The sequence below is a fragment of the Pseudorasbora parva genome, chromosome 12 (genome assembly GCF_024679245.1).
Source record: "Pseudorasbora parva isolate DD20220531a chromosome 12, ASM2467924v1, whole genome shotgun sequence".
NCBI classification, from domain to species: domain Eukaryota; kingdom Metazoa; phylum Chordata; class Actinopteri; order Cypriniformes; family Gobionidae; genus Pseudorasbora; species Pseudorasbora parva.
Window position 1 is genome coordinate 3,822,451 of NC_090183.1, and position 10,071 is coordinate 3,832,521.

Below are 10,071 nucleotides of genomic sequence, written 5' to 3' on the forward strand. Positions count from 1 at the left end.
TAGAAACAGAATATTTTACACATGTATAATATTATTCATAATATGCTTATAGGGCCTTTACATGAAATTTGGATGGGAGGGGCCCTTAATTTGGATGGGAGTCTTTGCATCTAAAGATTAGAAATCCCCACATGTAGGCCTATCATTGTTACTGTAGAAAGTCTGTACCAGATTTTACTGATAGTGTTCATTGAATAAACACTCTAAAATACAGCTCATATTGTGTAAACTGTCAGTGCAATCATTCTTGATCTTGATCAATATTTCTGATTGATAAACTAATCGGTCGCGGGCTTTAGGACCCGGATGCTCGGTCCGCCCAGACACCGGTTGATGATCCTCTCGCGACTCATTCAATGTCTTTTATCAAGGAACAATAAAACGCACGTCCCAACCGGACACTTTACACACGTTTATGCTTTCGTGTTAACATTAGTCCTCATATTCCTCTGACAGAGACTGGGCTGATCATTCCGGACCGATCGGTGCACATCTGCATCACCGGCGAATTCCTCCAGCGGGAGCCGGTGGAGAGAGCGAAGCCGCCTTCATTCATTCCCCGTCAGTCCGCTTCAGGCCACCGGCGACAGGCAGCATGAGCCAGAGGTTCACGGTGACTACCGGTGACATCCAGGGGGAAGTGAACCAGCTGTTCGAGGGCGATGAGGAGACACCGAGCGCGTCCGACGCCGCGGCTGCTGAAGGCTCCGGGAAAGGTGAGAGATGTTTATGACATTCTGACACCTGTGAAGGATAAACTCATCCAACAGCTGGGCATATGTGAGACTGCAATATTAATATTCAACACACCGCCCTCAACCATCACTTGAGACTATGACTGTTTGATGGACGATCTTTAATACAGTCTTTTCCATATTGGAATATGTTTTAATATCAAGAAAAGTCCATATACTTAACAGATTTCTTATCAGACATTTTTAATATCTGTAATTCAGTGGGTCGGTATGACATTAAACTCACTAAACCTTTTAGTTTTAATCATCTACACCATATTCAATGTCCAGACATGTAGTACATATATAGGCCTATATATTTTTTTGTACATAATATATATATATATATATATATATATATATATATATATATATATATATATCTCACACACACACACACACACACACACACACACACACACACACACACACACACACACACACACACAATACAGTGTATATATGCATATACAAAAGTACACACATACACATGCACATGCACACGAACAGATAGATCACACATTACATTCATATCATATTTCATATAAAGTACACATTCATATTTCATACATGATTATGCATACATTTCACACAAGGAAGTCCATATAAACCTTGTTTAGTAAAAAATACCTAAGTATCAAATTTAACATCAAATTTCCCCAAAAATTCAAAATAGATATACTCAACCAGTCTTGCAAATTATTTTTTGTTATTTTTTTTTAAATTTCCAGTGCATATCTAGAATATAGTTCATAGTCTAGACTATATGGATTTATATATTGTATAAACAATGTTTTTCATATGACAATTTAGTCTATATTTCATTTATAGACTATATTGATAATATTTGCATTGAAGGACTAAGAAAATCCATATATTGATGTACTGTATAGCAGGATATATGGCATTAAATGCTCTGAAGTGTTGGGTTGTATTTGTCTACAGCAGGCATGAAGCGTTTGTATGTCCAGTGCAAGTGTTCATATTCATTCCCTGAGTTCATAATCTGTGTAAACATTGAGATTTAACCCTTCTTTGTGCTAGGAAAGAGCATCTGCTCATCACATCTCTTTATCTGCAATGCCAAATCTGACTTGAGCTTACAGAGAGGGCATTTCTGCATGTGTAAAGTTCCTTATGATGGACGAAAGAATAGACGCGGTATGCTTTTCACAGCACTTCAGAAGCTTGTTGAAATGGTTACACTGTCTTGCCATGTCTGTTAGCCTTAAGTGGGCATGGTTGTCTTCACATAATGGCTCTTCTGACAGTCTATTATACTTGATGAAGCCTTTGAATATTTAATGAGGCAAAATGTGTTTTAGGCACACGCTGTATGACGTACAGGAAGTCTATTAAATACACGTTTTATTCAGCTGTAATCATTAGCCTCTTGATGTTTTCTGTGACGAGTTTTGCCACTGAGATTGTGCTTTAGTTCTGCTAAATATTAAGCAATTATTTCTTTTAATTGACTTTCTCTCAGGGGCTTGAGAAATGCAACAAAACACTCTGGCTTTAATAATACAATAAGTAAATTGTCTCTGCAGTATGTGCACACTGAAAGTGAAACTGCAGTGCGATGCATCAGAACGTATTTGATGTTAGATTTGTGGAGCGGATTCTAAAGCAGTGAGTTTTCATGAGGATGGGAATTTTTAATGTGACATGATGACAGAAATAGAAAGTGACCCACTAAATACTAGGTGTGTTAGAAGGACTAGAGTGGGTGTTTCTTGCCCAAGTATGCTTGCTAACTCAGGGTTATATGGCACAATTTTTCTTTGGAGCAATATGCATTGGAAAAAGTGCAATAATTTGAATAAATGTGAATTGTACTATTCAGTTATACGCCAAATGGTTCTACCATCCTTGACAGGTCTCAGGCCCTGTTTACACCTGGTAATAAGATGTCTTTTGGTTGATGAGTCCTGGTGTTTTAAAGTCTCTTTTGGCCACTTTCAACCACTGATTTCATCAAGGGGAGGGTCTATGTGTGTGTGTGTGTGTGTGTGTGTGTGTTTAGATCTCAGATCTTTCAATCTAATAGACAAAATAAGCTCATAATTTTATGAATATGTCCATTGACAACGGAAAAACATGGATAGCATCAGTTTTCGTTTCTGCTCTGACAGCCACAAGACCAGCCGGACACTTTGAGTGTGTGTTAGAAATCAGGAATACTGGTAAAGGTAACATTGCTTGGTACATTTTTCATCTTCAAACCAATCTTGGGTCTCTAGCCGACCAAGTTTAAATCCCGTCTGTCTAGGGCCCTTCCTATAATGTGTACACATAAAGTATTTTGTGGCTGTTTGAACACATTTGAGCGTCCACACCAGACTTCCTCAAACTCGGTCCTGGAGGGCCACTGTCCTGCAGAGTTTAGCTCCAAGCCTAATCAAGCACACCTTCCTTTGATTTTCTAGGCTGCGTCCGAAACCTGGAAAATGCTGCCTTCGGAGGACACATTTGAAGGCAGGAAGGCATCAAGCCACGTCCGAATCTAATGTTTGCTTCACTTCCGGTTTCCTGATAGACCATCATCTGATCGATTTTGGAAGGCAGCATACATTTGTTCTTCGCTGCCTTTGATATCCCACAATCCTGTGCTTTCCATTCAGTGACAGTTAAACTGCATGGAAAAAAAGATGGTGTCCAGAAGTTGCGTTTGCGGGTCAGTTTGTGTGTAAATGTACATTTCTTACCAACATATTACACTTCTGATGTAATTTCTAGCGAGGAATCACTACTGTAATTAAATATGTGTTTAGTTCTCACCAAAGTTCTCTCTATTTTGCTGTAGATTAGTAAACTGTTACACTGCCTTAGAAGTCTGTCTGAAACTAGTTTTGTGAGGTGCCTTCATGCACAAAACGCTGCCTGTAGAGTCATTGTCTGATGAGGCAGCTGCCTAGGTTTTCGGACTCGGCCCTAGTGATCCTGAACACCTTGATTAGCTTGCTCAGGTGTGTTCGATCAGGGTTGGAGCTAAAATCTGCAGGACAGTGGCCCTCCAGGACCAAGTTTAAGGAACCCTGGTCTACACTATGAAAGTGACCCATCTTAACACCAGGTGTAAACAGGGCGTCGGTTTGGTGAGGTTTTCTTATGAATGCCATCTCTTTGAATTGTAGCATGATGAGTAGCTCTGCTCTAAAACCTAGTGAGCTGCCTACCTAGAATGCATTTTAAGGTATCACAAGTAGGGCGGAGGGGAATATAAGGGTACTCATAAGGAGCATTCTACTTAGGATAGAAGGTGCTCTAGGTTATGAAATAGAGCTTGAGATATCTCTTCTGATGACTTCACCACTACCAAACATGTGCACAATCCATTTATTTGAAGTCACAAAATATAGACAGTGTCCGAGGAGGTGTAGTGGAGGTTTCCATCAATCCACAGAACTGGAGATGCACACCTGTAGTCGCCTAGAGACGATACATCCTTGGAGCTCTTGTCTCCGGTTCAAGTCGCCACAACGTTTCCATGACAACTGCAGCCTCTTTGTGCGGTGATTGGTGTGCGCGGAGGGAGTGCTGAATGTGAGGGGTTGAAATGATAATAGTAAAAACACAATGACTGCTATCACTATGCACACACTGGCAAATAATGGTGTAATGCTGCTCTATTACAGGACCTCCTGTGAAGAAGCATGAATTGGGTGAAACGCAAAGGCAATGGCCATTTTGCCATTCTGAGCTTTTTTTATAAGAGTGCACGGGTGTGTATGTGTGGAAGTGTCTGTGTGCATAAACAAAAAAATTTTTGTCAATCCTCGTACATGAGGATCACAGGTATGCTCGCCATGGATGTTTGGCGGGAGAGGATAAAGCATCACTGGCATTTTTCATGTTGTCGCTGATGTTGTTTTTATCGATCTGAGGAGACGGTGAGATGCCATCCAGGCAGAGGTTCTCCTGACCTTTAAGGTCTCCAGACAGTCTGACCGCTGTATAAAACTCATAGGATGATTAGGAAGACATCCTGGATCTCATGTTTAAATTATTAACTATCTCATTCAAAGTGACCTTCTCTCGGTTGTAGCTTCTCGGTTGTAGTCAAGAATCTTTGCAGTTAACATGGAAAAGTAAACGGTAGGGACTAGATTTTTACATTTTCTGAGGTCAGTGGTGAAGTCACTGGTGCAATGCTTGTTTTTTTTTACTTTTTACTCTAATCTGTTCTTTTGACCAATGTAGGATCTTTTTGAATGAAAACATTAGATATAGAGTGCATTAGTGTCTCCTTTTTCTGTGGTGCTGATTCCGGAAGTATTTGTTTTAATTTGTAAATACACTCATTTTCCCCGGAGGGATTTTAAAAGTCTTTGTTAAAGAGCCAAGCAGCTATGAAGAGAATAACAACACTACAAACTTTGATTTGAAGCAAAAAAAAGTTGTAAAAATGTTTTACAGAAAGGTACAGGTACAAGACTGTGTTCTTAATAAGTTTAATGAGGGAAATGACTATATCCCATGAAACATTCGAACAGCATATTCAAATTTAAAAATGATGGAGAAATATAAGACTACAAATGTTGATTGTTGATTAAGTTTACTGCAAAATATACACATATATATACACTCACCTAAAGGATTATTGGGATTATTATTTTTTCACCATGAATTCCACTGTTAAAAACAACAATTTAAAATAGAACTACACTCAAATAAATAACTCATTGGACAAACTCAATTTAATTGAGGGCAGGTTTTGATTAGTCCCAAATCATAAAAATCTAATTCATCCAATGAAATGTAAATGAGTTGGTCAAACCCAATTTTATCAACTGCAGTTTAAATTATATTTTTATACTTATAACATAACTTTTTTGAACATGTCAAACTTTCATCATCATATATAATGCAATTTTAAGAAAAGGCTGGTGTAACGCCTGACATTAGCATAGATCACTGAGTGCCCACAGCCTAAGCCCAGCCTTCAACAAAAAATGTTCGGTCCAACCTAAAGTTGTTGTTTCTTTTTACATTTTTCATAAATGTTATGTAAAAAGTAAAAAGAAATCGTAAAAAGTACATATACGTTTAGGTTTACTGTAAAACAAATGTACAGAACAAAAAAAATATTTTATGCAATATATATATATATATATATATATATATATATATATATATATATATATATATATATATATATATATATATATATATATATATATATATATATATATATATATATATATATATTTCAAAAAATATTTTGGACTATAAATCAAAGCCATATGTCTAAATGTGCCTCATGTTGTTCCAGATTTGAAGTAGAATTTTCAAAAAAAATCAAGCCCACAATGTCGGATTTCGGTGGAAAATGTCCAGTTTCGAATGGCACTAGTTTATGATGATTACTAAAATGTATAAAAAAAGGTGATGGGCCAAAAAAGGCATTCAAAGAAACACGCCTGTCTTGTCAGTCCGTCTGACAGTTAACGGGCTAATGGACAATTCAATCGCTTGTTAGACTCTTTTTTGGAGTCATACTTATAAAATGACATGCTTTTGTTTATTTTTGCAATTTCATGAATTGTATCCCTCTTAGAATATGACTTTTTTTGTCTTTGCTTGTTAGAGTGTTCTGAGTGGTGTTTTGTGTGGTTGCTACAGTACATGACACTAGATTTGTTCTAGATGCTTGACGTTCAGACTGTTTTATCATCCACCAGGTGAAAATCAGAAGTCTGGGCACTTAGTAAAGTAAAGGGAACATGATTTAAGGAGTCATTCATGACTGTTGCTAATGCACAAATGTGTGGATGAGTTACATGACTGATCACATTTACGATTTTCTATCAAGCAGCCAGGAATAGTAGCCAGAGTGCCAAATACAGTATTTCGTCATGCAGTTATTGCTATAATTGGCATAGTCTACACACCAGACAGAACTAGCAGCATAAGCCGTTTTAGTCCATGTCAATAATAACTACATACATATTACGCTGCTGCACAATAGCTGTGTCCTCCATCGCAGACGTGCAGCGTGGGAGTTTTGGCTGCTTCGCAGTGAGCGTCTCCTGGAAGCCCACCATGATCAAATCCGTCTCCATTTAGTGATCGTTTGCACAAAGACAAAGAGTGCTCAGTCATTAAGAACGGCCCACGTACAGTGTTTGTTTGGGAAAGTATGTCACTTTGTACCACATGTTTCGTTTTTGGCAAAAGTAAAGGAGAACTTTGTGTCTTGTGCATGGGAACTAAAGCTCTGGCAATGAAAGGTTTTTGTGTACTAAAAATGCTACAAGAAAATCCTCATGCCGATAAATCCACATATATATAGTATTACAATGCACATTAAATATTCCCATCTGTAAAAAAATAAATAAATATTTTTTTTACTATTTACTTATTTTTGAAGATCCATCCTGCAGATCTTTCCTATATGCAATGACATTACATTTTTGCTCAATGTTTAGATCAAGCTGGTCCTCATTTTCATGGAAAAATAGCCAGCCAGTGCAGTAAATGCAGCCAGAGCTGCTTCTATTGTTTTAGCTAATGTTGTGCTTGTCTCCATTGTTGTCATTGGCTGCTCAGCCTGGTTTTAAATTTGCATAATGCTTCTAAGTCAATTGCTGTCCAAATACGGTGGAGGCCATTAGCCTATTGGGATATGTAGATTGTTTAGCTCTCAATGAGGCATCCGTCCTTTCTTCATAATGGCACATCGGTCTGTTTGTTTCCATTCAAGCCGTCACGGGCAAGACAGACGTGGAACGGTTCTCGCTTTTTGAGCATAATGGTGGTCTGGCGACGGTTTTTCCTTGTCTGTTAGTCTATTGTTTGTCAGTCTGTGTAAACAGTCAGTCTCGCAGTCCCACCAGCCGCCGTCAGGTAATGATGTGTTGATCACGAGCTCTCTGTGGCTCTATGGGATTTCAGAAGGTCAGGATTCACTCAATATGGAATGTCATTCCTATATCTCTCTCTTCTTCTGTTTGTTAAGTTCCAGTTTTTTCTCTGTCAGTGCTTAAAGTTGTTAAATATGAAGTGAAAGCAATCCTTTTGAGCCTAAAATAATATACGTATATACCTTTATACAAATACCAGGCTTGTGCAAAATGCAGAATTTCAGAATTGGCCTCCATTCAATTCCTGAATTGGATTTTGAATATAATTGACTCCGCCTCACAGGAAGTTGAATTTGAATTGGAATGACAGGAAGTAGAATTAAAATCATGACAATTCAAAGTAATTCCACACAGTCACACAACAGAAAGAATGTGTTGAATCTCACACACTTTCAGTGTTAGAAAGGTTACTTTGGAAATGTAATCGGTTACCGTGCGTTCACACCGCCGCCGGGGAGAGCGTCAAAATTCGCTCTTGCCGCCCTGACAACGACGCTGTAGAAAGCTCCGTGGACGTGCTGCCGCTCTGACGTAGATCGAATGTTTTTTCTTTTTTTAAACTGTATTTAAAGAGGCCGCAAATCAAACAAGCATGTTGATGGATATACTAACCACAAGTAGGGTATAAATTAACTTCATGAAATCGTTTAAATGTGAAAGTAAGAATTAATTGCACACCCGCTGAACAACGAGCGTTCTAGCGCCTATAAAATAGTGTTGCGCGACTTCTTAACAAATTACACATCACTATGAATGATCTTGTCATAAATGATAGGGAACCCTGCACAGCAATGATCAACCTCTCCTACAACTTGCTTGGGAACTAATGTGGTCGGAACCAAAGTTTACAGGCCTGCGTTATCTGGATTTCTCTCAAGCGGAGCACTTCTACATTCTGACTGGTTGCCGCCTGTTGCCGCCGAACCACGTCATAGCTCATTACCATAAAGTTGAGCTGATTTCAACTCTCCTTGACGCCCAAATCGTCTAAGTCTGGCTCTCGCCGGAGCTCGCCGCCCGGCTCCCATTGAAAATGAATGACTTCCGGCCAGCTTGCCGCTCTCGCCGCCGGCGGTGTGAACGCACAGTTACTGTTAAATGTGGTTTGGATTACTTTATCAATGCAAAGCAATTTCCTTTTAATATGATTAGTAACTAATTGAATTACAGCATTTAACCTCAGTAATACAACAATTACATTAATTTTGTAATTTAATAACACAATTTCATTATACACATCTACACTGTAAAAAATATTACACAGTATCTACTTTAAAAAAATGATGGTAACAATACTACATAGTAATTCATGTCATTTTTATGATGAATTAAATCTTATTAGTGGAATGTGCTTTTTCAATTTATGTTGATTTTGAGATATATATATAAATTAGAGTAAATGGAAATGACCTGTTTATATTTGACTTTCAGTTATGTTATTCGATTAATATTCTGTTTGATGCTGGCACAAGTAAAAAACAAACTTGTTATTGCACTAGCATTAGCAAAGTTATTGCTCATTGAACAAAGCAACATTCTTCATAATAATAATCAGAATACTTGCAGTTATTCACATCACAACCTAAGCATAAGCTCTACTCTTCTGCACAATGGTAACGGTCAAAAACTTCAACATAACAGAAATTATTTCAAATGTCAAACATAAATGAACATTATACATTAACCGAAGTTTCCCTTCACTCAAAAACACATTAAACAACACTTTATTTCAATATTAATCTCCATTTCCAGCCATATGCAAAGCATGCTGGGAACTAACAATGTTGTCTCTGAATAAAACTGCACATTTGAGTTTGCACTCAATTGTAAAAGTAACCGTATTTTCCTTAATTTGATCAGTTTAATCAGTTCCTCAATTCAAGCCTCAAAATTGCTTACATTTCCTTTAAAAAAGGAAACGTATCTCTAGGTTTTATTTCTTTACAACACTGAACCACAATTTTCTTAAGAAAAAATACTCACTATTTTTAATTATCACCTTCACTTTTGTTGTGAAAATTACAAGACCCATAAATCATTTTTTTACAGTGTCACTCCTCAACCCTGCACACATTTTGTTCTAAAATACAGGTAATGATCAATTGAAATAAATTAACAACTCAATGTTGTTGTTCCAATGTTATTTTAATTTGACATTTGTTATTTTAAACCTGACTAATACTGTATATACGGGCGACCAAGGCTCATTGATGCACATGGGGAGCGAAGGCTGGCCTGTCCGATCAAACATACCGCTGTAAATCTTAACACCCTTACCCTTACCTCACCCTTACGCTCAAAATTAAACAAAATAGTTCAGTTAAATTAACTGTCATGAGTATTTAGTACTTTCTTTTTTTAGTTCACAGCACTGACATATTTCAAGTAAACTGAACCGTTATATTATTTTGAGCTGTATGAACTAATTTCCTTTAATTTAGACAGTTTAAGTGAAACTGGGCTGGGATTTT

The 10,071-nt window shown here is 37.5% G+C and overlaps 1 protein-coding gene across 1 annotated transcript in view; it reads left to right on the forward strand.

Annotated features, from left to right (window-relative positions):
• Nucleotides 1-347: 347 nt before the first annotated feature.
• The window catches only part of slc12a5a (solute carrier family 12 member 5a), a 185,725-nt gene continuing 176,001 nt past the window's right edge, over nucleotides 348-10,071 (forward strand). Inside the window, exon 1 of the mRNA XM_067458768.1 lies at nucleotides 348-716. Within this exon, the coding sequence (XP_067314869.1) occupies nucleotides 596-716 (121 nt within the window). The 5' untranslated portion in view covers nucleotides 348-595. The remainder of the gene's footprint in view (nucleotides 717-10,071) is intronic.